This window comes from Amia ocellicauda, chromosome 3 (genome assembly GCF_036373705.1).
Source record: "Amia ocellicauda isolate fAmiCal2 chromosome 3, fAmiCal2.hap1, whole genome shotgun sequence".
NCBI classification, from domain to species: Eukaryota; Metazoa; Chordata; class Actinopteri; order Amiiformes; family Amiidae; genus Amia; species Amia ocellicauda.
In genome coordinates, this window is record NC_089852.1 from 13,610,278 (window position 1) to 13,638,094 (window position 27,817).

The following is a 27,817-nucleotide window of genomic DNA, read 5'->3' on the forward strand; positions in this document are numbered from 1 at the left end:
TCCTTTAAGGAAACAACAATTAACAAATAAAGTGGGCATGTCTCTAGAGGATTTCGCCTTCATTATCACCTAGTGAATTCATTTATGTTCTGATAATGACTAGGTATGGTCATATGTCTCTGCGGACGGCTAGAAAAGAAATACAAAAATAAACGGGTCGACCCCCCCTCTGCACTGAGCAAGTGCAGTTTAATTTTTGGTGTGTTTTGTTTCTTTTTTTTCCACCACATGTTAATGTGTTCTTGGCTGGAACTTGCCCCTCATGTTTGTCAGTAAAGCAGCATCATTTTATTTTAGCTGAGAGGAGGCTCTAGCAAGACAGAAAACTTTTAGAGCTTCGGCCGCTGAGCTCAGGAAGCTGATAGGACAGAGAACTGCCACCTCAGATTTGGAGAGATTAATGATGGGAAGGGAAACTGGACAAGCTAAATTTGCCGCTAAGAACATCAGGAGCAGTATTCATCTTTGTCTCTTATGTTTTTTACTGACTGATCTTCTCAAGGACAAGCTTCAACTGCAGCATTTTCAACACCAGAACATTACAAGAGTCTTATTAGTCAGGGACTGCTTTTTTACACGAGGTCTCAGGGAACACGCTGACACCAATCAAATCAAGGCATCCAAAAATAATCCATATACAATTAAGATGTTTGATCCACAGTGCATCCTGACTAAATCTTCTACATCCCAGGGGCTATGTGTTACACCATTTCTCTGCTCACACCCTGCACGCTTAAGTAATCCTGTGAGGTTTATCAAAATTGCAAAGACACTTTCATTCATGATGCACCTTTTCAAGCTATTATTCTACCCTCACAATGTCATTGCTTTAAAAGTTACTAACAAAGTAGTTCAGGATTAAAGTATACAATCACAGGGAACCTTCTGGAACTCTACAATAGGAAACTTGCTGAATACATTAATGAGATCTACAGAGATGAGACAGAGAATAATAATGCACACTGCAGTTTCTTCTTCTTTGGCAAATAGATACCTTTGTGCTGTAGGGGAAAGGCAGCTGTAAAATCACCATACAGGAACACTGCTCAGTGTGGGTCTGCTACACACAGACAAGCTTGTTGTCCCTTCAGAGGACTGCACTGCTACAAGAATGTAAAGAATGTCAGAAGCTGGACATCAGAATCTGCTGTGGGAGCTATATGCATTGTAAATATCAGACAATAAACAGAATATGAAACTCAGGTTGGGAATCACATCACAGCAGATGAAAAGATCTTAGTAAAAAATAATTCAGACATTCTGTGCTTGGCTAGTTCACCTTGGACACCTTAGTTTCTTTATGACCCAGGGAATTGATTTCTTATCCACTCTTTAAGATCAGTTTCACTAGAGAGATTGATCAGGCCCCTTGAAGCTTGGGACTGAAACACAGGTCTGTCAGTGGTCTAAAGCAACACCCTGCTCCCCTTGCTGGGCTGGTTTTGGCTCCTCCTTACTCCCTTCAAATTAGTCTTGCTAGATTGGTCCCTAATGATGCTGGGACCCCACTCTCCCACTCCCCCCGCTCCCACCTCCCCACTCACTGCTGCGCTGGCAGCTGCCTGCTTGGACTCCTCTGTGAGGAAAGACAGCATCTGCTCCACCTTCTGCTGTTCCTCGGCGCTGATATAGTCCGTGTCTGTAAAACACAGCACACACAGAGTCAGTACACAGGGTAACATACCATAATAAAACACAGCACAGAGGTAATCACTGCACCCATCTGCAGCCACAGTATCAGAGAGATAGAGAAAGAGGTGATACCACTGCTCATTTACACAGTCTGTGTCTGCAGTGAACTTGTCAGTAACTACATGCTGACAAAAGTTGCGGACAACCATAGACACCATGCAGTGATATAACCTACAGCTCCAATAAGAGTCAGTTATGACAAGTTAATTCCCACCTGCAGCAAAAGAGCAGAAGAGATCTAGGTACTGCTGTGAGCTGGAGACAAAGCGATACCATTTTGAGACTGAGCACACACTTTGTTGTGGTCCTTGTCAGAGAGAGGCAGAGATATAATTCAGTCATCCACTGTAACACAGTCTATATACTCCTCTCTATGAGAAATGCAGAGGTAGACTTTGACATTGGAAGTAATTTATAAATAATTCATACCTGCATACCCACCTGACGCACAGGATAGAACAGATCACTTGTACGACCAAAACAATAATAGCTTCATAATCGCTTCATTAAAAGTGATATTGAACTGCCCGTATTCATTCAGAGAGCACATAGCTGAGTACTTCCGAATGAGGATGAAAAAAGGACTGAATGTGTTCTCGATTTTCAGGAGTCTCAATATGAAAAGAAAAAATCTTAAGGACAAAATCTCGAGGACATATTTTCGAATCCAGTGTACACGACTTCCAAACTCTGAAGCTCGACTCTGTGCTACAACAAAGGGAGTCAACAGATTTGGATATTGTTAAAACTACAGCAAAATTCAGCTACTATTAGCTTTAAGGATCTAGCCTAGTTAGCTGTACTATTAAACTAATAGTACACCCTCTGTGAATTGAGTCTGTATTACATGTACACTATGTATGTGGACTAAGTTATGTGATTGATATCCTGGAGGCAGAATATACAGAAATACAAGCAGAGGTTTCAAGGGAAGAAGCAGGATATCAAAATCTGATGCAGATTTCTTGTAGATTCCAACCTTGATCTCTGGTTAGATAAAACAATTTTCTTTTGGAGCACAATACTCAAGTGTGCAGGTACTGTGTGTTTTCATTCAGAGTTAGTTTTTCCTACCATGTACCTTTTAAGACTTTGCCTGGGTTTGTGTTTTCTCTTACTTTCAAGAACCAGAACATCACTCTTCTATCAGTCTATTTCAGGTCATTTGATATAACACTTTGTCAACTTGAAGATACTTTGGTGTAAAAAACACAAATTAAATGAGACGCAACAGTGAATGAGCACTTTTAAACAGTGAATTGTGGATTTAGCAATTCATGAGCTTTTATCAATAGGATTTGTGCCTTTGGGATATTTCTCGAACCATATAGCATTGGTTTGCCGGTTGGGATTTTTTATTGAATTTTTTGTTATTAACTGAAATTTTGGAGTTTTGTAACTTAAAATCTATATATGTAAAAGATACATATTTTTTAAACGATCTGTGTGCGTTCATGAAGCATGCATGAAGTTATCTGATTATATATGTTTCGGACCAATGATCTCAATGGATGGCCTACGCTTTACTAAATTACAACATTGGCCAACCTTGACATCACTGCCCAAGTTTCCAGCATTGGCCGTAACATATGTATTTGTATTTTGCTCGGGCTAAATGGTTAATGGGTATTCATCAATTATCTTGATCTTAAAATAAGTCATTTTCACGTTCAGAAAGCCCAGCTAAGCAATAAATGTTTCTCTATAATGCATCTTCTGTGTTTACAACACTCCATTGCAATAGTCAGAGGTAGTTCGAGGGGATTGACTATTTTACAGTAAGGCAATTTTTACATCTGCAGACAGCGATTGATTTTGTTGGTCTATTTCTGTACAGTGTGCGAGCAACGATTCCTGCTAATCAAAACAGTAAAATACCTTACACAATTTAACAGGGCAAAAGCTATGTATAAAGGAACAGTGGATTTCAATGGACTTGATATGAGGAGTCTTGAGAAATGCAGCGAGCCAGAGGAGGGATTGTTTGTGTGCACCTTCCTCGACCTTCTCTGTTCCCCACAGGCTACAGTCTAATTGCTGCACCGAGGCCCTCTGTGCTTTAGCTGCTGCCACTTTGCCCAGTAGGCTCGGCCAATTAGAATGCCAATTATCACTTGCTGTGTGACAACGCTCCCCACAGTCCTACCCGTTACTTATCACTCACTCACTTTCATCCCAGACCCCACTTCTACCCCGGGGGATAGAGTGTGAAGTTTTAAATTGCCATGACATTGAAAAGACGCAGAATATATTTTAACCCCCAGAAGAAAAAAAAAGTTTGCCACAGATCTTGCACCGCTGGAATATTGGGGAATGGCAGTTACAAGGGCAATACCAGGCTTGGTGAAGGTGGCATGCATCAACATCCCTCTCCTCTCAGAATACTAAGACCAACCCAGTCCAGCATATGCAGCAAAAAGTCCACAGTACCAAAACTCTTCAGTCTGAAAGCAATGCAACAAAAACATAGGTTCATCAGTTTAACAAGTGTATCAACACAATTTAGGAAACTCCTCATTTTTATTTTTTGGTTGTTTTAGTTTCCATTACCAGTCGGTCCCTTTTTGAAAAGATATCAGATTCCCCCCACCGCCCCAGACACATCTTTGTTCCGAGCCAAAAAGATGAAGCTGTTTTCATCTCCTAATGACATGCCTTTCAGACGTGGGATCATTCTGGAGTGAGTGTGCGGGCGGCAGCTTTTCATGCACTCCAGTTCCTCTGAGCTCTGCAGGGCAGCCTGGGGCACAGTGCCTGGAAAGCTGTATACAAGCCAGCAGCAGGGGGGCAGTGTGGGCATTGACAGGGTCTGCCAGACACATCTCGGCCTTCAGTAGCTCTCTTGAGGGAGGCGGTGACAGTCCTTACTCATTACTGTAAAGCACAGGGACAGCTTCCTCTTCGTGGGCAGCCGAGGACCACTAATAGACGAGAACTTCATTCATCCTTGTTGTTATCAATACAGTTATTGTTCTTTCTTCATGTTTTCCTTTGGTCTTCATTATTCTTGCAGAGGATTTGTAATTTATCACTTGCATATGATACTGCTGTGCAATCATTTACCAAAGCTCCAATGCAAGTTCTGATTGATGCTGTTCTTCAACAGTGGTCTAGAATCAATAGTGTTGATCAAAACTGTTAAACCCCAAAGAACCACAAAATTAGAACTCTGTCTATGAGTTTGGTACTTTTTGAAAAACGAACAAAACATAAGCCATCAAAGGCTTAACCTGGGAGGGGTACCTCTAGGCTATAGACTTACTCCAGGAGTGCAAATAGTTTGTGATGTTGTATTTTTATTATTTCTCTGCTTTAGTGCTCAGGTTCAGGCTGCACAGTTTAGTCCAGCCTGATTTCTCCTGGGTGCTGCTAACAACCTCAAACTCTGGGATGATGCACCCCAGTGTGGCCACATTTTGGTTGCCGGGCTTCTCTTCCTCAAGTTAACAACACCTCCCATGAATAACAGGGTCAAAGAAAGAAAAAAGGAAGCTGTTAAAGAAGTGCTCCCTTTGCAATAGGGGGTTCTATTTATTCTTATGTCAGCACCAAAAAACAGAACACAAAAAACAGGCAAAGGCCAACCATCAATGAGGCCCTTTAAATCAGATCCGGCTGAGAATCGACTCGGCGTTCCTTCATGTAAAGGGCACTAACTCAAAGAATTTCCAGACTTTTTAAGTGCTAATGTGGACACTTCAGAGAGGGAGCGCACTCTTTAGTGTGTAGCAGTCCTTTGGAAAGACACAGACTCGAACTAGCTCAAATATCCACCCATGATATATCACGGCCCTGCCACTGCACTATACCACAGCTCCAGTGTGGACACAGACAGGAGGTATTCCTCAATCTGCAAACCCTGGCACTGCTGCGATCTGGACCAGTGCCACTTCTGGGTTAGTTCAAGATGTCCTTTACTTCAATGCACTTGGTTAACCACTTATCGATGCATTTAATCTAATGAATTCCCTTTCTATACTTCAGAGTTCAGTATGTGATTCAGTACCATTAAGCATACATTTCCCTAAAAAATGTTGGGGGCAAACTAGCTAGACTTTTATTTGGGGTTAAAAAAAAAAAAAGCGAGGCAAGTTTTAAAATGGAAAATTAATGCTTTGACAGTTTTCTAGCTGGGGTGGATTAATTTATTTTCCATAGTAAAAGGCTAATGTCCTTCATGGGGATGGAGCTTATCTCAGTCTTTGTGTCATTCAGTGAACTGATATTGCAAGAAATTCCCTGGGTAGGAGCACAGAAAAATCCCTTAATGAATAGTGATGGCGATTTATACTGGCTGACTGGAACAATTTGGGTAAAATACCTTGGACTTGACCCCACTTTTTCTCTGGTCATGGGACTGGAGGCCTGTGCTTCCACCTCACTCTTTCTGTGGTAGCCATTGTGAAGTCACTTGAAGCCTTATGATTCCTAGCTGTTCAGAGTGAATTATATATCCATCGAAGTACCAGTATATTTATGCTTCTTCCAAGTGGAACGCCGAGAGATCCATCATTGTTTAAAAATGTATTCATCAAAGTGGTTTCTCATAATCAAAGGCGTAAAACTTCTAACAGGAAATACTCCAGACAAAATATGTATAAAACAACAACAACAACAACAACAACAACAACAAAATACAATGTTTCAATTTGCATTATGATCTCCACTTCATTCCTCCTATTAAGTAAGTCCAATCCAAATACGTAAGGCAATTCATTTTTCTGTAATCTAACCATATCCAAAGTCATATCCACTACTGCCCAGGAGTTGTGGTTTAGAAGATACAAGAAGCGTCATATTACTTTAATTTCCAAAGACATTAATTTGAGTTATAGACTGCTCGAAACAAATTTGCACTCTTTGATTAACGCCATCAAGACAACACCTGCCCCACATTCCCACTGCCTTGCTGAGAGCGCACAGCCGGAGTGAGCAGCTCAGCGCATCAACACGATGACTCACGGCCTACACTATCTCGCTGATTCGATGGCTTTTTCAAACTTGTTGCTTTTTTCTTCCAAATAACATAAAACTTATAGGCAGTCCAATCACATCAAATGGCTCTATTGATACAACAATCAGCCATAAAACATAAAACAAAACCAAAGTCTACACCTTTGTCAGAAAGAACCCTAATTATTTTACATGGTACGTGTTATAAGTCTATGTCTATAAGAATATCTGAAGTCATGAATCATCAGAATGAGGCCAGCAGAAAGATCTAAGACACTCTACATGACAGTGGGAATCCATAACTTATGGACTTACCATAGGAAATGGCTAAGCAGACCAAGGCTTTTTTAGTTACTGTGTTTCAGGTCTTCCTTTAGTGGAAACCAAGTCAGCCAAACATCTGTAGTCAAGCAAGATTCTTGGAGAATACGGAAGACAAGGGCAGGGGAATAAAGCATTCCTGCACAGCAGCAGATACAGGATTGGTTCACATAAGGTCTAAGAAAAGAACTGTGCTGCCCTGAGAAACCATGAAGACGTCCAATTCCCTGCTGTGCGAACTCTGTCATTTAGTAGTGCAGAAAAAACTGCCCTGCCACTGCCCTGTCTCTGAATCTGCTCTCCACTGAAGCGTGGGCCCTTAGCTAATATAATATCAGGACATCTATTTCACAGAGAGGCGAGCAGTCCTACTCTCACTGACATAATAGCAATGACAGGAGCCTGTGGAGAAGCACAGGAAGGACGGATCCTGCAACGTTTTTGATGCTTGTCGTCTTTAAAGGTGTGTGGTGATATCAGTCAGCAGAGGGAGGGAATTTGCCTGGGGCCCGGATCAAAGCAATTGGAGACCATCTAGTGGTGTTTTGTACAGGGCTTTTTTATTTATTTTTGCTCCCACAAGCTGCACCAGTCATGAATACACACACAGAAACAGCCCACCGCTCAGCCGACTCTCTACTATGTTAACTGGGTGCATTATTCAGCAGCAGTTGGGCGAGCGGGACTTGGACAAGTGGTGTGACCGCTGTGGGGAGGGCTGGTGTGAAGCACTTTAGGTTAAGTTGCAGCATGCCAGGAGTCTGTGCCCAGAAAGTCGCTCTGTGCCCGGTGTAAATGACACCAGACCCTAGTGGATACACTCTGCACTTCTAAAGAGCTGCAGCACTGGAGCTATGCCCTTCAAACACATAGGCAGCGTATTAGGAGAATATTACAGAGACTCTCGAATCTGTGAGGACTTTACAAATGTGAAGCATAAGGCTGAGGAGAGGTGCTTTTGCCTGCTATGTATCTAAACCCAGGGCTGCTTATCAACACCACACAACTAGGAGCCCAGAAAATCATAGTGACAGAGAGCACCATGTAAATAATCACAATTTAAACAGCCAGAAAGTGTCTTAAGTCTAACGGAAATTCACAAGCACCCCATCCACTAATAACATGAACAGACACAGTTTTGAGATCCAGGAGCTCCCCTGAGCCAGCCACCAGCCTGTCATTGAGGCTATATTGCTATGCATTCAGAGCTTCCCAACCGCAACACAGTTTACTGAGCACCTAAACAGCCTCCCCTGTAGATTATCAAATGCAGCAGCTTTCCCTTTCCTGAGCAGCCCCCTCCTGCTGTACAATGGATCCGCAGCCTTGTGAATACTCTTGATTTCAGTGTGTGCACAAGGCAGGCTGGATTAGCTGGAAGGGGTTTGTGTGCTGTGTGCAAAAGCTCTATGGACCCCAATACAGAAAAGAACAACAGCTTTCAAGGCAGGAATAGAGTGTAGGCTTTGTTATAAAACACAAATCAAGACGAGAGAGCGGGTCTGTTTTGATACTGCTCGTTCCCAAGCACATGCTGGACAAGTTCTCAAGTGTAAACACCATCGCATTCATGCTGAATGACATTTGGTCAACTGCGATTTTAAGACATGTCCATTTCTGAATGCTGACATGTAATGAGTCACAAAGCAACCGAACCGTTGGGGTTTGAGTAATTGGAAGTTCCTCTGAAAACTCGGTCCGTGGGGAACAGGAAGTGCGGATGACAGTGAAGGCCCCCGTGAGCGTGTGAGGAGACGACTGGTTTGTGTAATGTCTAACTCCCGCCAAGACGAGAGTAACTTTACAGGCTAAAAAAAGCCTGGACTTGATTCAGCTCTTCCCCCTTCCCACACTGTCTGTCTGCTTCTCTGTCCTTCTATTTAACTGGTCCTATTCCTACAGATTCATCACAGTCCAGTCTGCAACATCAAGCTATAGAGAGTGCTTGTGTTCCACAGCTCAACCCATACTTTCTTCAGTTAACAGATTGTTGTATACCCATCATTGTTATATATATTTGAGAAGCAGCCCCTACTTTGCCCAGGAGCCTGGTCTACCTGTCTATTTTAAAATCTCACCTAAAGACATACTTATTTAAATTGACCATTATATATTCTGTACTTTGTTTACTGCTGATTGTTTATTTTATTGTGTGTTGCTGTGAGTGTTCTCCTGGTTTTATGTTTGTTCCCCTGATCTGTTAAGCACTGTGATATTTGGTTATGAAAGGCACAATATAAAAATGAAGATATTATGAATATTCTTGTTAAACTTCAATTGACTTCAGATACAACTACCAGCAGAGAGGCTGGTCCAATTTCTTCTTGTAAATACAGTACATAACTCAGGTGAAATGATCGACTATGAAAAGAGCACTCATTTAGTTGCAGCTGCCTAGTTATATAGAGACAATTTGTGGTGCAAGTTAATGTGAGTTCTGTTTGCAGATGATTATATTGCAGAAGAGACTGTCTTTTGAAAATTTCCTAAAAGGACAAAGCTCTAATCCCCACTTGTCAAGTCCATTAGTGTGGTATTTAATACGTACTTGAAAGGGGAGTAAATTTGAAGGAGAGATACATTAAGATCTAGCCTGTTCAGATGCACCAGTGCTTTGAAGATGCATGTGCCAGGACTGCACTTCACCCACAGGCTATGACAATTGAAAGTTATACTGGATCAGATTATAGCATAATCATAGAAAGGCTCCAAAACAACTACGCATTTATCACTTTAATACCTCAGAAGGGTAATGCTCTCTACAGCGCGTGCTTAGAAACCAAACCACCCCTAACGCCATGAGGGCATGTTCCTGATTTTGTATCTTGACTGGAGCACAGAGTTCTTACTGACTGTGAGGGCAAAATGCAAATAGAAAGCCCAACTCAGTTAGATACAGTGAGAGAGAAAGTGAGTGGGAGAACGAGAACTGGAAATTGAGAGACTGAGAGCGGTTCCTGGCCAGGGTGAGAGACAGTCAGACAGTAAGAAACTGAGAGAGCAGCAGACAGGGCACTCAGCATAAGAGACAGACAGTGAGGGAGTGAGAGACAAAGACAGTTTTGGACAGGGGTGTGAGAGACGGAGGCCAGGAGTACTCACAGGTGTGAAGAGAGAAGTGCTTGCGGTCAGCGTGGGGCGGGGGGGCCGCGGCGCACAGCGGCTCTCTCTCCCCCAGGAGGTGCTGGATGGAGTGCAACTGGAAACACGGGTCCGATAGCAACACTGCAGCAGCCCGCGACACCCTACAACACAAACACACACACATAGTGTCACTCAGGAAGCCTGAACACAGGTCAGCACTCAGCAATGTTTAGCCCGGTCATAATCCTCCCCTCAAGATCTACTGACTCTCTACCTCACTTGGCTCAGTTGGCCACCCATTCAAATATTCTCATCTTGTCCATGGAGACAGAGATGGATTTCACTAGCTGTGCGATTCACCAGAGCCCAGCCAGGGTTGTGTTGGAGACTGCAACCCTTGTGTATGTGCTCTTGTGTCAAAGAGCGATATTAATGTCATGTGACGTCCGTGTTAATATGGCAGCCACCTGTAAGTACACACAAGAATACACTTACCCATTGATCACACTTGCCTCATCATGGGTACACACAACGGCATTTTGTTTTTCTTCTTCGAGAAAATACCTGGGCAATAGATCTGGGATTATGTGGAGCAAGGTCCCATATATGGCACAGGCCCCATATATATCCCCTATGAATGTTTATAGAGCTTGGATTATGTGAAGGAATTGTTGTCAGTTTGTTCACCAAGCAGCTGTCTGGATAATCCATCCCATAGAGGGAAAAAAAAAAAAGTCTAGTTTAGCCCTGAGCTTGAAAATAAAGCAGTCTGTCAGGGCTCCATCTCCGGGTTAGCCAAGTGTAGCTGAGGTCTCCAAGATTGGACGGAAAAGAGTTAAGTCTTGCGGCTGATATAATAAATGCTCTGGGTGCCCTGCATCAATCTCCAGGAAACCCCATTATAAAAGCCTTTGAGGTGTTAAGGCTGTTTTCCAGTTTGGAATAAGAAAAGGTGCTGTAGGTAACATTGTCAGCAGTGCCATTGAAGATTGATTCAGTGTGTGCAGAACACAGCCAGAGTCTCAGCACTGCCTGAACTCTACATTACAATCTCCTGCCCCAACCAATTCCACATCACATTTGCAGAACCAGTTGTTCAAAGGACTGTGTGCATCTGCGCTGTGGCTCCTACACTACCCATAAAAAGTTTTAGAACACCTCAATTTTTCCAAGTTTTAATTGAAATTTACGCAGTTTAATGTCTCAATGTACTCTGAAATTAAAGCATAGAACAAATAAACAATTGGAGCTAAAGAAATAATGGAATTGTTTTGTTTAACAAAATGTAACCCCTTAAGTTGACAAACAACTCTGGTACCCTTAAAAGGGCACCAAATGCGTGTGCTTCTTTAATCCCATGTGTATGTTATACTGTTGTGTTGTTTGCCAAGTGTTTGGTATCCCAAGAAAACAAAGACTCACAGCTTTCAAACCATTTGAAGCATTCTCTGATGTGAATAAATGTTTTTTCATACCCCCCTCTCCACATTCCCAAATGGGGGGGTGGGGGGATAGTTGGTCTGAGTAGCAATACAAAATCTCTAAAAATATTGACAATTATGACATATTCTGGAACCAGACAGTCTACTGATCTAAACAAGGCCATCCACGGTCAACACACAGCCGTAAAGAGCTCAGAATGTCAAGATGGAAAACTCTGTTTACAGTGTACTAATACACAACGATTTTACATAATTGGATCTGAACTTCTCTGTATTTGATAGAACATCAAATAATATATATGTGCTCTGTTGCTATTTGAGGCTGGATGTACTGGATGCGCAAAATGACAATGAAATAACATTCAGTGCCAGCAAACTAAAGGTAATTCAGAATGAACACCTTTGAGAACACTTATTGTTGTTTGTATACCCCCAGCATGGGTAAGCTGCAATCACTGGTGCTTCAACTCTTTGAACTGCCCTTGTCCAGTGACAAACCGTTTTATACTTAATCACTATGTGAAGGGGAGTGCGATTGTGGTGAGGGATCGTGATGTTATACTGGGGAACAAAAACGTATAATCATAAAACTAACAATACCATAGCAGGGCAGCCTCTGGAACAGTGGGGGATTAAAAGCATGAGATGAAGGAGCCCTGTCGGGGCTCGATGATAATAACATCATTGTGGATGGCTGGTGGGGGGGAGGGTGGGTTAAGAAAGCACTGAATGCTGGGAAAACGGAGAGAGGTTTCACCCTGGCTAAAGAACAGAGAGACGAGCTGCGAGGACATGGACAAATGAACCGAAGTTGTCATCAGAGGCAGCAGTTCCCATTTATTAGAGTGTGCGCCCATAAGGTAAACCTTCGGTCACGCTTGGCCACTCACCTGAGACGGTCATCCAGCCTCCCTTTCCAAACAAACAAACCAAAAAGAAATAGGGTTGAAGAACTGGCATTTAGACCCCAATCAGTAGCTCTTAGACGAATGTAGCAAATATTTTGTTAAATAAGCACTGAAAATTGTTCCCTTGTAAACCCCTAAACTAAAGTGTGCACATGTCCACTTCTTAAAATTAGTTTGTATTCTGACTGGGATTAGTTGTGGGTTTCAATTTACCATGATCCACAGAACAGTCTGGCGTGCATTTGTTCTGAAATTTAACAAGCTGAAAAATCAATATTTTTGTACTATCATATTAATAAATACATTCTAAAAATATCTAAGGCAGAACAGCTGGAAGATATTAGCCAGCTCTTTCATGATGGATGCTAGTAAAGAACAGGACGGTCTGCTGTGACTGCTAGTTAAGTATAGCAATACAATCATCCTCACTGCTATCTGCGGTTAATTGAAAGGTTGTTTTTCAGAGAGACTGCACGCTGCTCAGTATTTTCCAACATTTGTGCATCACCGTATATTAGATTGGGTGTACTCACATGAGTATAAGCGATAAGCATATTTAGAGCAATCATAATCATAATCGTAGTGTATGAACATGGGTTAGTTCTTAGGGGAAGGACAAAGCCAGTTGTCAGTTGTAAGTCTCTTTGTAGCCCATCCAAGAGCTATTAAATGGAAGCCTAAGCTTTAAAGATCATTTCAGTCTGTGTATGAACGTTAGCACAGTTGGGAGCAGTCTGAAACAGTTAATGGTGCTGACGCAGATTCTCGCCTCTTTATTCTCTCCCGGGCCTTGTCACAAACATGCGAGCAAGAGAGAGCACTGCCAGTTTAAATTCTCTCCCCATGAAAACCCCAGAGAAAGTGAAGTCAGCGAATGTCAACAAACCCCCAATGCCACGTGCCTTGCTTGAGAAGGACAACAGCCTGACAGAAAAGGGATGTGACATCAAGTTTAAAGAGAGAAAGAGAGAGAGAGAGAGAGAGAGAGATTGAGAGAATGAGAAAAAGTTAGGCTGTTCAGTACAAGAGCCTCAGACTGCAGGTGGCAGAATCATAATGCACCTACTAGAGTTGTACTGAAGAGCCTGGATGAGTCAAAAAGCAGTGTGTTTGGACGAGGCTTGAACCAGAGCTGAGAACGACAGCTTGTGTTGCCTGTGAACGGTGGTGAACAGCTGAGTGTGGGAGAGCCCAAGGATCCTGTTTGACGCCAATGACAAGAAATGGCAGGGTTGCAGGAACCAGTGACCGGGCTTCTTTTCGCCCCCGCTCAGCTCAGCTCGGCCCAACCTGACAGGCTCGTCTTGTTTTTCTTACAGGTCTACTGAACTGGAGAACTAGTAGGACTCCAGAGGTCTCCCTTCCACAATGTCTAGTGGCACTTCAGACCAACTTAGCCATATATAAATCTAGGGAGTGAACCAAAAGACTCAATCAGGCGTTCTAAGACTCAATTACATGATCAGTCAAAATTCCTATATTTACGCAAATTGTCAGCAACCACAAGAAGAGCTCCCAGCTTCAACAGCAAGGGTCTTGATTACCCCTGTCCCATGCACTCCCTGGATGTACCAAATGTAATGGGGCAAGTCTCCCGGCAGATTGGCTGTATCAGAGGTTGTGCATTAGTATTTTTTCCCTTGAATATTTCTATTTTGGTTGTGTGGAATAAAAGACTGTGCCGTCTCATTCTTCCGTCTGTAAGATGATCCATGTGTCCTTTTTACCAGTGTGTGAAAGGCAGCATTCTTGCAGCCTGCAGTGGATCGATGGGATAGGGAGGTTGGGCTTTGAGAGGCAGGGAATGGGGTAAATACCAGGTCCATGTTTTTTTAAGCCCAGAGGTAAATTTGTGCCCTGGAAATTATGACCCTGTTCACACTTATTAGGCCGGCTGCCTCAAATTTAGGCCGGCTTTTTAAGTCAGATATTATTGATATCACCTAGAGCCGTCGGTACAAATGTTTTCACATTTCAATATCGGACGGGACAAACCAGCTCTGATGGTGCCATGTTAAACCTAGTTGAATATTTGTGATCTTGACCCATGTAGATAGTTCAGGTGTCTATATGGCTTGCCAATAGTTTGTGGATACCTGTCAGCTAGGCTTCTTTGATGCTCAGTTTTTATTTCTTGGCTCTAGTTTTATCCTGGTCTTTGTATTCCAATCTTTTTCAGCTTTGATCTCTTTTCAGAGACACTGAGGCTACATCACACTTGCTGCCCCTCAGAAGCTTTCTGCTTGGGAAGTAGATGTGACTCACCTCTGCAGCTCTTGTTTATGTACACCTACCTGATTTAGTGCGGCAACATATTGCAATGTGCATGTTTATTGCTTGAATAATTCTCAGCTCTCCCCTCTGGGAATTCAAATGGGATTTACAAAAATAAATAAATAAATAAATCTTGCCAATCAATCTTACCAGGCTCGTTTTAAGCAATCTGGGTACATTTTCAAGGAATTGATCTCAAATTCCACTTTATTCATTCATTTTAAAGAGTTTCTTATCTCAGAGAAAAGGAAACGCTCGAGCCTCTGTCCATGTGATCACATGGCAGTAATTGGAGAACTGTCTGCAGATGTTGGCAGGGAACAGTGAGAGCTGGTGAAGCACACAAGAGACTGAAATGCCCAATGCAAGGACATGGGGATTGTATTCAGGGGTTAAAGTGATACACTGGAAGGAAGCGGCACACGGGAGATTTCTAGAGAACTCTAACTGCACAGTAGTTATCAGTTGCCCAAATTGCTGTACTTCAGTACTCGCCAGGGTGCAAAAACAGAGCAATTTTCTGCAATTGTGCGGGCGAAACCGCAGGGAGGACAAGTGGCTCTCTTTATTTCTGGACAGGGCAATTGGCGGTCTTGTACTCGGCCCTAAGAGCGTTTAATTGGGTTTGGAGAGATGGCATTGTTTCAGCCACTGCAGAGACTAAGTTAAACAATTGTTTAACCACCCAGTTGGAACACTATTTTTTTTCTTGTGTGCGAAATCCTCCATAACAGTGCTCTTGTCTTAGAATGACACAAAACAGATTTACTTGCTTTTCTTCTCATTTTCCCAATCACAAAAATAACGTCACATACAGAAAGCACTTCTCTGTTATGCTGCAGAAGCTTTCCAATGGCATTGAATTTTTGCTCCATCCATGAGAAAGTACAGCTGTTTTGGAGGAAAGTGTCTAGACATATTGACACCACCCCCAACAAAAAAAATCCTATGTAGCCAACATTCCTGTATTCCTAATAAATATTAATTTTAAGAAAGAATCAAAGCTGACATTTCAAACATCCTAATGGGAATTTATGTTATTTCATAAACAGTCAAACATCATTATAAAGAAACGAGCAGAGTAACTTAAATGGTGTTAAGTGGTGTAAAAAACAGAGCTTATTCCCAGCAATTAACACACTTGACTCACTAATGTGACAATCAGTACTCTGAGTCACTGTAGGAATGTCTTTGTCTCTCCTTGGCTGTTGTTTGCTATCGGCATGATTGTCGAAATGGGCACAATGCAAAGCTGGTCTGAATGTGATTATTTAAGACTTCACTTCATGTTTGTTTCTTTAAGGTGCAGAAAGTGATGCATTTTAAATTACCATTTCAAAGGTCAAATTGTAGATCAGGCATATTTTCATGGTACAGAAAAGCACAGTAAATGGATATTGAACAGATAGGAAACCATTGTAAAACTATGGTATATGGTATAATATGGTAAATCACAGCTATACCATGTTAAAAGGGGTGAAATCCTACCTGGTACCTTTAGCAGAGTAAACTGCCATACTGGGGGGAAAGCCGATTATCTCCCTCTACAAGACCCTAATCTGACACTGAATAGAATTTATGGATAAACAGAAACCACACACGCACACACACAATACTGTACACATCCTCATCCTGTTTATTACTGTAACCTTACTCTCCAATCCCAAATCGATCAGAGTGGCAGCAGCACCAGATCCCACAGTCGCACAAGAGCTCTTTAATGACTTTGTTGGTCAGTGTTTCTAGGAGGGGTGGGGTAACTTCTTGAGGTTCCCACCAAGAGCGAGTGATTTAAAGGAGGGGGGGGGGGCAGCTAAAATCATTCCCCAGACCACAGATACACGGAGGCTTGTTTGTATGAACAAAACACAAGTATGATCTCACTTTCATCTTTGAAAATGTCCCCTTTGGGGCCCTTGGTTAAATATCTGTCTCCATCCACCATTATACTGCAGTTTTCGTTCTGATTGCTGGAAATACACTAACTGACAAAACATAAAATATGCTCTGATAAAAGGACAATCTAATCCAATGGGTTCCCAAACTGGGGTCCTCAGGGGACCCTAGTGCAGGCTATCAACACTCCCCGCCCCTGAACACTGACTCGGCAGTAATTAGTTTTGCTCTGATTTAATAGAAATGCCTTGAACCATATTTACAGAGGATCTGTTACCCTTTGCAGTCCCGCTTCAAAGTTTTTATGATTTACATTAGGATTATAAATGATATCTTTTAAATTGCTTTTCTGGCAGTGGGTACACTATTCAGTAGTGCACAAATTTATTGAACACCCCACTGCTTCTTCCCTTGTGATTAGTTGTGCGTATGTAATCAAACAGATGTAATTCAATATCTTGGAAAAGTGGCAGCATAAGGGACAGGTGACCTGTGTAAAGATATTGGTGTTTTTCATTATGCCACACATGCAGTAATTAGAAGACTGGGAAATATCAATTAAGTGCATGGCACTTTTAAACACTTGGATGTGGGTTATCTTTCACTAAATAGATAGATTTATAGACAAACGTAAGTCTGTATTATCGCAGCTGTTCTGCAGAGAAACTAAATTAGCAGAGTTTCCTATTCCAAGAAGGCAGTGACCACAATGGCCATTCTAAGTGTTAAAGTAAACTGCACCGTGCTGGATCTCAATCGCAAAGATGATTTTGGTAAATGTTCTACTGGTTACAGAGCTTGCGGTTTTCAATAAGAAATTCAAAATGCACTCATTTATTCTCTCACGCTCACACTCGCTCTCTCTCTCCCAAAACCCCACACTGAAAAAGTGGACAGAAATCCTTAAAAAAAAAAAACATGCAGGTGAAGAGTTTCAGAGTTACTTATTATTTTCCAATAGACTCCAATAGTGAATAAACGGCTGGGGGGAGATCTGTATGTTCTGAGATTGCCGCTGGTGAGAGGAAGCACTGAAAATAACTACCATTAACACGAGCAAGGTCACACAGAAGGCAAAAATATCTGAAAAAAAATATATATATATTAAAAAAAAAAACATATATATAAAAAAAAAAACACACATTTATAAAATAAAATAAAAATTGCTGAAGCATTGAGCTTGGAGGCAATTTTTATAATACGAGACGGGCAACATTTTTACGAGACATACATTTTAAGGTCAAGAGAGCCCTTTTCAAACCAACAGTCAATGTCTGGATTTGAATGACTGTCACGGGCATCCTTCTGAGGGCCACACCACACAGCCCACAAGAACATTAAATACACCAAGTGACTGGGATACAAGAGAACTCTGGGATTGTGACATTATTGTGACTCCATGTTAGATCTGGATTCCCCTGACGGCTGGAGGGCATTTATCACATAGCTGCACTTGATGTTAAAACAAAGGACTCTAATAAATTCCACTACACAGTGGCGAGAAATAGCTTCTCTTTCAAACACTCTGGATCCCCCTCCTCAGGCATCAGCTTTCAAAAACGAAGTGAGATGTTTTGAGCTCAGAGGACATATCTCCCCACCCCCTTCTCTGGCTGTGTCTGCTTTGGTTCCTAGCCCCACAGGTAGCCCCATCGGACTACGTCTTGTGGACTTTATCGCACAGCTGCTCCCACACAGCTCCCTTCCATCTAAATAGATATCAACCCCGGCTGAGGGGGACAGGCCCTGTCCTTCCCGATCGAGTGTGTGTGGTTGTTGATGACCTGGCGCTGGCTCCTGGCTGCGTACAAAGGCAGTGCTAACTGTGGGTGTTTGATCCACTCTGACAGCGCTCTGTAACCGAGAGGCCAACTCAGCTTCCAGGCAGCGCATGCACCCTGCATCCTCCCAGCAACATGAAAATGCTTATCCACCTGCACAGGGGAAACTGCCTGATAATCAATGCTTGTCTTCGTAATATATCTCCTTGCCTACAAAAAAACTCAGTTGCAATGTCTGTACAAAGAAACCAGAATGTTCTGGTCTCTAAGAATTGTATCATGGTCAGCGAGAATCTCCAACCTTTCCAACTGAATTTTATTTTGATATTCATCCTCAGGAACTTTGAACTTTTGCTCACTGACAGATTACAGATGTTTTGGTTTCGGTCTTCCATTCTCCAAACACAAAAATCAAAAGGCAGTCCACATTCAGCCATTTCATAAATGTTTCACATAGACTTAAATATTATGATCTGTAAAAATGATATCTTCCTTTATGTTACCAGAAATAAATATTTAAAACTCTCAAAGCCCTAGAGATGTCCTATCAGGGACAAAATACAAAACCAGGTATTGATATTTGTCTGGTGTTCCTCTTTAACACTCTTTTCACTTGCTTCTCTAGTGGATGCCGAATAAGAAAATTGATGGGACGGGAAAACACTGCAGCTACCATTTGCATCCCTAGGTTACCCCAGTCTTTTTCCACAAAGTTTTTGAACAGAGAGACACTGCAAGCAATGTCTCACCCCCCCATCCCCGACTTTTTCTTATATCTTTTCCCCTATTACATGCTCATTTTCTTCCAGGCAGTCTGCACGGGGGAGACAAAGAGACTCCCCGGTATTAGCATTAGACAACAAGGCATGAGGGAAGCACAGGCTGAGAGGCAGAGAGAGAGACTGAAGGAAACAAAACCACTCTGCTTCTCTCCAATCCCTGGGAGAGAGTGCTGATAATTAAAGGTTCATTCCACCCACTAGTGGAGCCAGCAGGTCACCGCAGCCCATTCACAGAACACTGCCGAGCAGAAACAAACAAGGAGGCAAATAAATAATATAATAATGACAGAAAATGAAAAAAAAAAACACCAAAAGAGCCTCAGCTCAAGTCCTCCCTTTCATTATCTCCTTCTGGCCAATCACCGCACCCCACCCCCACCCCCCCAATACCTATGCTCCTCCTCTCACCCCGCAAGCCTGCCTGTAAATAAGAGCTGAGAGACAGAGAGACAGAGAGAGAGAGAGAGAGAGAGAGCAAAACACTAGCAGAGTGAGAGAGAGCAGCCCAGCTACTGAGAGAGAGAGAGAGAGAGAGAACGAGAACAACAGATGAGCTCGAATAAGGAATTGGGAGTTGCAAGACCATCAGTTAGTAGTCGTAACTCATCTGTTCCCGGTCCTTGGAAGAACAGGGATTGTATTCACTCGGAGCAGGATGGAGTAAACGGAGTTCTGTGTGGGACTTCTGCTTGGAGTCAGCCAGCCATCTGAGGATACAGCACCTGGAAGTGGAATGAGGGAGCAGCGGGGAGCATAATGGCAAGGGCGCTTTTGAACGAGGTCTCTGCCTCTTCTCTTACCCTCTCTGAAGCAGCCAGCCCAAGCTCACTCTGCGCTTTAATAAACACTTGTCCCGCAGCCAAAAACAGGATCTCCCATATCGACCAGGCTCACACTGCCTGTGAGTGAGTGTGTATCATCCAGGACTGGGGAGAGCAACGACTTCTTTGCTCCATGTAGTAATACTGAAGGAGTCCAAAGCAGCTGGCTCTGCTTCCCTTTTAACAGAGATTGGGACATTAAAACCGTAAGTCACTGCAGTGTTGGGGGGGTGGGGGGGGACGAGACTCAAAGACTCGAAGACAAAGGTGGCTTCTCTGTTAAGCACGGAGATAAAGAAGCGGTTTCAGCTGGCTTAACCCCAAATTGAATACCCGGTTCCTTTTGGATCTCTGAAGTGGGACCTTGGAGATTGCTGTGTTGCACTGGGCAGCTCCAAACAATTGAAAACTAAAAGCTTTCATTTTTTAAGGAAGTGTTTGTGTGTGTGTGTGTGTGTGTGTGAGGGGGCAGGACAAGAGCATCAGAGACGGACTGTTGACGATTCAGCCTGGATTTAAAGTTTGTCATGGATATTTGTGAAGGTTGGGAACATATGCATAAGTTTGGTTCCACACAGAAGCAGCAGCTCGAGTGATTTTTGTGGAATCTGGATGACATCCAACACACTCCCGCTGGCAGTGCAAAGGCACTCTTGTGTAGCTGGTGGTGCCCAGGATGTGCCATTTTTAATTATTTCTTCTGGGACATTGTGCAATGCTGAAGTGCTCTTTTGTTTCTGTTTCCCAAAACTAAAAACTAAACATTGTAGCAACCTATGCTGTAAACTGCAGCTCTGTGCATTATATAATCACATCTGGACAGCCACCAAAAGTCAAAGTTACCCCAGCAGCTGTGGTGGCAGACTGCTCTAAGTCTGCTCTCTCCATGCCTGGGAGTGCAACCTGAAGTAGCAATGATCCGTGGTACCCGGGGTCTGGCTGGCTCCCTCCTGCTGAGCTCGCTCCTGCTGCAGCTTACCAGGGAGGGCGTCTCAGCGGACAGTTGCCCCTCTTCCTGTCTCTGTGCCACGGACATCCTGAGCTGCGTGTTTGGGAAACTTGAGCAGGTGCCCCCTGACATACCCCAGTCAGCTGCCACTCTGGACCTTAGCTACAACCGGATTGTCCAACTGGAGGAAGGGAGCTTTTCAGGGCTGCCCCGGCTGCACACTCTGCGGCTGGCCCACAACAGGGTGTCGCGGATCTCACAGGGAGCCTTCCGCAACGCCAGCGGGCTGCGCCACCTGGATCTGTCATCCAATGAGATGCATGTTGTGGAGCAGCACTACTTCCAGGAGCTGTTGGGTCTGGAGGAGCTGCTGCTGTTCAACAACCGCATCACCCGCATGGAAAGCAAGTCTCTGTCCGGCCTCACCAACCTGAGAAAGGCCTACCTGAGCCTGAACCGCCTCACTGACTTTCCCTTCTTCTCCATCCAGGAGCACAGTCACCCTTTCCTCTCCACCCTGGACCTGTCCTCCAACCGCATGCTAAAGCTGCCCCTGGAAGACATCGCCGCCCTACCCATGTCAGTGCAGAAAGGCCTCTTCCTGCACAACAACACTCTCATCTGTGAGTGCGGCATGTACAGCATGTTCCGGCACTGGGAGAGGAGGAACTTCAGCTCCATCACTGACTTCCGGGAGGAGCACACCTGCCTGGTGTATGGGGAGCGCCGGGCGTCTGTGCGCTTTTTCCGTCACACACGCTTCTTTGAGAACTGCACCATCAGAGCGCAGGGGCTGCTGGCGGAGCCTGAAGAAAGCCTGCAGGCCTTTGCTGGGGATGCAGTGCTCATGAACTGCCACACCTCCCTGCAAGGGCGGCCGATTAACTACTGGTGGATCTCCCCCCGTCAGGAATACATCATCCCACCAGGCAACAACAGCACCCTGCGCATGTTCCCCAATGGGAGCTTGGAAATCCGGGAGGCCCAGGTGGAGGACTCGGGGGTGTATCTGTGCATGGCACAGGACCGGAGGCTGCTGCGCAATGAGACCTGGGAAGTGAACGTGACAGTTCAACTGCGGCGTTCGGAGGCTGAGTCCTTCAACACTGGCCTCACGACCCTGCTGGGCTGCGTGGTCAGCCTGGTGCTGGTGCTCATGTACCTCTACTTGACCCCCTGCCGCTGTCCCTGTCGCAAGCAGCTGCCTGCAGCCCCCAGCCCGGCCAACGAGTGCAGTGCCCAGTCCTCCATTCTCACTGCCACCCCACCTGCCACCACTGAGGGCCCCGGACGTAAAGCCAGCAACAACAAGCACGTGGTCTTCTTGGAGCCCATAAAGGAGGCGCAAAACGGACGGCTGAGGGTAGCGCTGGGGCCTGAGCACTCCAAGATGCAGCAGCTACGGGGTGAAACTGACTCCATCACCTCTGTCTTCTCCGACACCCCCATTGTGCCCTAGACATAGACAGGGACTGTGCGCCCCCTCCAGGCCCCACCCCCAAGGGCAAGTTATAGAGGTGTTGCCCTTGAAGGAATCTAATATTTTCTTCTTGAGTATCTTGTTATTTGAGAAAGGAACACAGTTCACCAACAGCTCAGCTGGCTATTAACCTAGGCTGGAGACTTCTGTATTCCCTGGATCTGAAACTGGCTGTGGGGTCCTGATCAAGACTAGCTTTTAAAACAGGGTAGAGCTATCCTCCTTTAGCACTGCTTAAGCCTTTAGCAAACCATAGCTCCAAATACCTTGCTACAAGAACAAACCCCTTTTCATGATCAGCCACAGGGATCTATGGACTGCCTACCACACACGTATTATTCTGACTGAGCCAGCAACATCTCAGGTGGTTAAAACAGACTACTACTGTAGATTACGTACCTCTAGCCAAACCCCTTCAGTTAGATGATTGTATCAACTACTTCTGCAAGCATTGCCTATGAAAACCAGCTTCTTATAAGCCGACTTGAATTTTAATGCCTGTAATTGAAACCCCCCTTTGCCCTGTTATGCTTGTTATGCTGTTTATGACTGCATGTGAGGGGCACAATAGATGGACAATAACGAAGACTAATATCAAACCCCCAATTGGCCGGATCTATGGACCGAAGATGGAAGCCTCAATGTACCTGTAACTATAGATAGACTACAAGTACACCGGCAACTACAAGAAGAATGACTGGCTAAGTCATTTGGCCAGATCGACGCTCTGCAGTTCTTTAACTTTTAAAGGCAATGAAGATGGAGTAAAAAGGATCCAACAACAGAACACATTGCAAAGTGAGAGCCAGATAGATTTCTTATTTGCTGCCCCATCAATACCCCAGCCTGATTCCCCTGCCACCAGACAGAAAGACTGTTGGGAGTCGACAGAAACCAAAAGGCTTTCTATGCTGGAATCCTGTCTTTCTTCTTCTTCTTAATCTCTTAATAAATCATTCTGCTTTGACCCCTACGGTAAATGTCTGTGTTGTTATTGTTCGGGAGAGATAGCATGTGTCCGTGTCAGGGCAAGCATGCAGAGCGTGTGTGAGACGCATGTTAACACTGTCAGAATCAGCTGCGAGATTAACGATGACATTTGTCAACGAGGGTGGAAACAGCAGTGTGAGGTGTAAGCTTTTGTATGTGTGCTGGAGGCTCTGGGGCTATTTTTAAAGCTATATCTTCCTATTCATGTATAGGGGCACTTTAGAAGTTAGCACCTCCTTACTAACAAAGTTTCGCTCCTAATCACACTCATAGATCACGGGCAGCAGGAAAGCAATGCATGTAACTGTGACAAATCTATAGTGCACGATGTACCTACGTTTACTGTAAAGCGCCCTGATTCTGCAATTATCTGTAATTTGTTGTAAAACAATATGAAGCTCTTTACCATTTTAAAGCTGACTACAAAAATGTACTTTATAAATTAATCTATTCAGTCTGCCAGACTCTTCGATAATTATGATTTTAAATAAAGGTTATTACCTAACCTGAGGAGTCTGAATTTAGTTTAAAACCTTTCAGGCATTAGGATGTGATTACTGCCTCAAAAAAAGTATTCTAATCAGATGATGCTGATTATTATTATCATCATCTTCATCATGAATATTATACATTTGATGTCTGATGTTGTGCAAAAAACCCCAAGAACTATTAATAGTTATTATCAGAGGCTTGGTCTACCTTAAAATCAACACTGTTATATGCAAAGTACTGAGTGAGGCTGCATGACTTCGACACATGCCTGAGCTTTCCTTCCTTCATTTGAGTGCATTATAACAGGGGTGTGCGTGTCTGTGTGTGTTTTGTCTTCTGACTGCGTGTTTATTGAACACAAGAAGCTTGTGCTATTGCTGACAAAAATTTTAATCAAATGGCAAAGCACCTAGGAATTCAATAAAGTATTTAGTGGAAAAGGAGAATAATTAAAGCAAATGAAGGGTGAGTTGAGTATAAAGTACAAGCAGTCTGCACAAGATGGGCTGCTACGCAGCTGACAAGCACCTTTTTTGAGAACTCAAACCTGCTTCACAGAGCTATAAATTCCTTTCAATCTGTGAAAAAAGCAGTTAGTCTTTTGCTGAATTTCGCACTGCAAAGCAGCCAACTCAGCCTGCTATCCAGTACACCATCACAGAATCACTCTCACTTGTAGCTGCATAATGTGATCTTAATATGCAATGTGTTAGAGGTAGAGCAAGGATTAAACCAGACCCAGAGTGTGTGTGAACATTTGAAGACCCACTTAATCGCACGTTATTTTTAAAGCTAAACACCTATTCAAACTGATCTCCTTCTGGCTTGAGTCACAGAATCAGTACATCTGTACTCAAATTACAATATGACACCGTCACTTCCCATCTTGGCTCATTTTCTTGAATGCTCTGTGAGGTTTGTAAGTATGGTTTCTGGATATTACATGAAAATAAAGAAAAAAAAATGTGTATCAAAAGCCACAATACAATATCTTTCCTCTATATTAGCATGATCCAGAGAACTCAAAATTTTTACTTCTTAAGCATCGTGACCCAGAGAGCAGCATAAGCCCTTGGACCTGGACATTGCTGGTTCCTAGCCAGGCTGGGCTGCCTATAGACTGTGAGTGCAAGTGACAGGTATACCATTCCTTGTGCATCTGCAATGCTTCCACATCAGGGTGGGCTATAAGGGCAAGAGGGGCTGAATAACCAATCTGCGATAAACAACTGATAAGAAAATACAAATTAAAAAAATCACACTGAAATCTAGTGATGAGCTACATTAAAGAAAAAACAAATGCTGATCTGATAGTTTTCAGAATTTGTTACTTTTCAGAGCTCTCGGCTGTTTGGCTTAGGCACAGATCTCAGATGCTTTGTACTGGGAAAGCTGCAGTTATTAAAAATATCACCCGAATCTGCTGCTATAGTTGCCTGTGAATCTCTGTCTTTGCACTGACACATACACACCAGCTGAAAGCCCATTTAACCACCTCTACCTTCAATGTTTTTTTAATATGGATTATGAGGAAAGCTTCCCACCATCCTCCAACTGAAAAAAGTAAATCCTAATGAAGCACTTATTAAATGGAGACAGCACCGTGATGGGGAGATAATGTGACGGCACCGACTTGCGGGAGGAAGTGCGCTCCGGCAGGGGAAGGTGTGGAGCCAGCAGGCGGGCGCATGTCTCAAGAGCGGCCCACACACAGAGCTGAGGAGTGGGCTGTGACTGATGGCGGCTGGGGGGGGGGGTTCTTGCCGTGCTGTGGAGAACATACACTACCTAGTAGAAAGCCACTGAAGAGCCTCTTAATTGTATTCTGAGGATGGAAACTGAAAGCAATTTATGGACTCATTCATCCCAAGATCAGAAACCCTTCCTCCTGTGGCCTAGCAAAGTCTGCACTTTAACAAGCTTCACCACAGTTATCTCTCCCATTCTTGCAGAATACAGAAGGAAGGATGTGAAATGGGGAAGGTGGGGGACAAAAGTTGAGAGGTACCGGTCTTTCGAACAGACTTGTAATCCCACACTTACAAGTCGGTTCTCTCTCTGAAAATCTGCAACAACAACCGCTAAACGCAACACATCACTTTCCTGAATTCTAATCTTGGGAGTGACGCACTCCCCATCTCAGGCTGTTCAGAGCGCGTTCCAGACTCCGCCACAGTCTACCCCTGATAGAGATATATACCCACTGTAGCCCCCCTGTACTCCCTGACTGTGGACTCCGCTCCTTTTCTTATTATTTTCACTGGGCTTAAATGAGATCTTTTCATTTTCAGCTCTCTGCTGGAGGGGACCCAACTGGAAAGTAGCTAATAGGCTGTGACTGGCATGTAGATGGTTTTATCAGGAATTCATTTTACCAATGCTTATTGAATCTTTTGCTGTAGAAACATATATACACTCACCTAAAGTATTATTAGGAACACCTGTTCAATTTCTCATTAATGCAATTATCTAACCAACCAATCACATGGCAGTTGCTTCAATGCATTTAGGGGTGTGGTCCTGGTCAAGACAATCTCCTGAACTCCAAACTGAATGTCTGAATGGGAAAGAAAGGTGATTTAAGCAATTTTGAGCGTGGCATGGTTGTTGGTGCCAGACGGGCCGGTCTGAGTATTTCACAATCTGCTCAGTAACTGGGATTTTCACGCACAACCATTTCTAGGGTTTACAAAGAATGGTGTGAAAAGGGAAAAACATCCAGTATGTGGCAGTCCTGTGGGTGAAAATGCCTTGTTGATGCTAGAGGTCAGAGGAGAATGGGCCGACTGATTCAAGCTGATAGAAGAGCAACTTTGACTGAAATAACCACTCGTTACAACCGAGGTATGCAGCAAAGCATTTGTGAAGCCACAACACGTACAACCTTGAGGCGGATGGGCTACAACAGCAGAAGACCCCACCGGGTACCACTCATCTCCACTACAAATAGGAAAAAGAGGCTACAATTTGCACAAGCTCACCAAAATTGGACAGTTGAAGACTGGAAAAATGTTGCCTGCTCTGATGAGTCTCGATTTCTGTTGAGACATTCAGATGGTAGAGTCAGAATTTGGCGTAAACAGAATGAGAACATGGATCCATCATGCCTGTGCAGGCTGGTGGTGGTGGTGTAATGGTGTGGGGGACGTTTTCTTGGCACACTTTAGGCCCCTTAGTGCCAATTGGGCATCATTTAAATGCCACGGCCTACCTGAGCATTGTTTCTGACCATGTCCATCCCTTTATGACCACCATGTACCCATCCTCTGATGGCTACTTCCAGCAGGATAATGCACCATGTCACAAAGGTCGAATCATTTCAAATTGGTTTCTTGAACATGACAATGAGTTCACTGTACTAAACTGGCCCCCACAGTCACCAGATCTCAACCCAATAGAGCATCTTTGGGATGTGGTGGAACGGGAGCTTCGTGCCCTGGATGTGCATCCCACAAATCTCCATCAACTGCAAGATGCTATCCTATCAATATGGGCCAACATTTCTAAAGAATGCTTTCAGCACCTTGTTGAATCAATGCCACGTAGAATTAAGGCAGTTCTGAAGGGGAAAGGGGGTCAAACACAGTATTAGTATGGTGTTCCTAATAATCCTTTAGGTGAGTGTATATATAATATATATATAAAAAAAACTATATATATGTATATATATTTTTTTTTAAAGGGACACGAGAGCCACAGCTGATGCTTGGTTATGCAGGAGGAAGGTGGTTCTATTATTGAGATTCCACCTTTGTTAAACAGATTAATATACAGTCAGGAAGAATACACATGTACATGGCTAAAAACCAGGCTTCCTGAGAAATGGTGTTTGATGAGGGTGGGGGGAGTTCTAACAAGAAATAAGTGAATCTTCACTGTACACAATGTTTACTGTTCAAAATATAGTGCAAGGAAGACTCAATTAATACAGGACATTTGTATCATTTATTTA

At 43.6% G+C, this 27,817-nt stretch overlaps 2 protein-coding genes across 7 annotated transcripts in view; one reads left to right on the forward strand and one right to left on the reverse strand.

Moving 5' to 3' along the window:
• Positions 1–27,817, reverse strand: part of rnf123 (ring finger protein 123) — a 121,936-nt gene that overhangs the window by 18,208 nt on the left and 75,911 nt on the right. For 5 of the 6 annotated variants that reach the window (XM_066698273.1, XM_066698275.1, XM_066698272.1 and 2 more), the window contains 2 exons: positions 10,069–10,211; positions 1,545–1,639 (listed from right to left, as the gene is read on the reverse strand). In XM_066698273.1, the coding sequence (XP_066554370.1) occupies positions 1,545–1,639; positions 10,069–10,211 (238 nt within the window). Of the gene's footprint in view, positions 1–994; positions 1,104–1,544; positions 1,640–10,068; positions 10,212–27,817 lie in introns of all 6 variants that reach the window. The other variant, XR_010812634.1, reaches the window with a different exon arrangement.
• On the forward strand, positions 20,177–23,356 carry amigo3 (adhesion molecule with Ig-like domain 3). Its single transcript, XM_066698269.1, has one exon. The coding sequence runs from the start codon at positions 20,869–20,871 to the stop codon at positions 22,360–22,362; it is 1,494 nt and encodes a 497-aa protein (XP_066554366.1). The 5' UTR covers positions 20,177–20,868; the 3' UTR covers positions 22,363–23,356.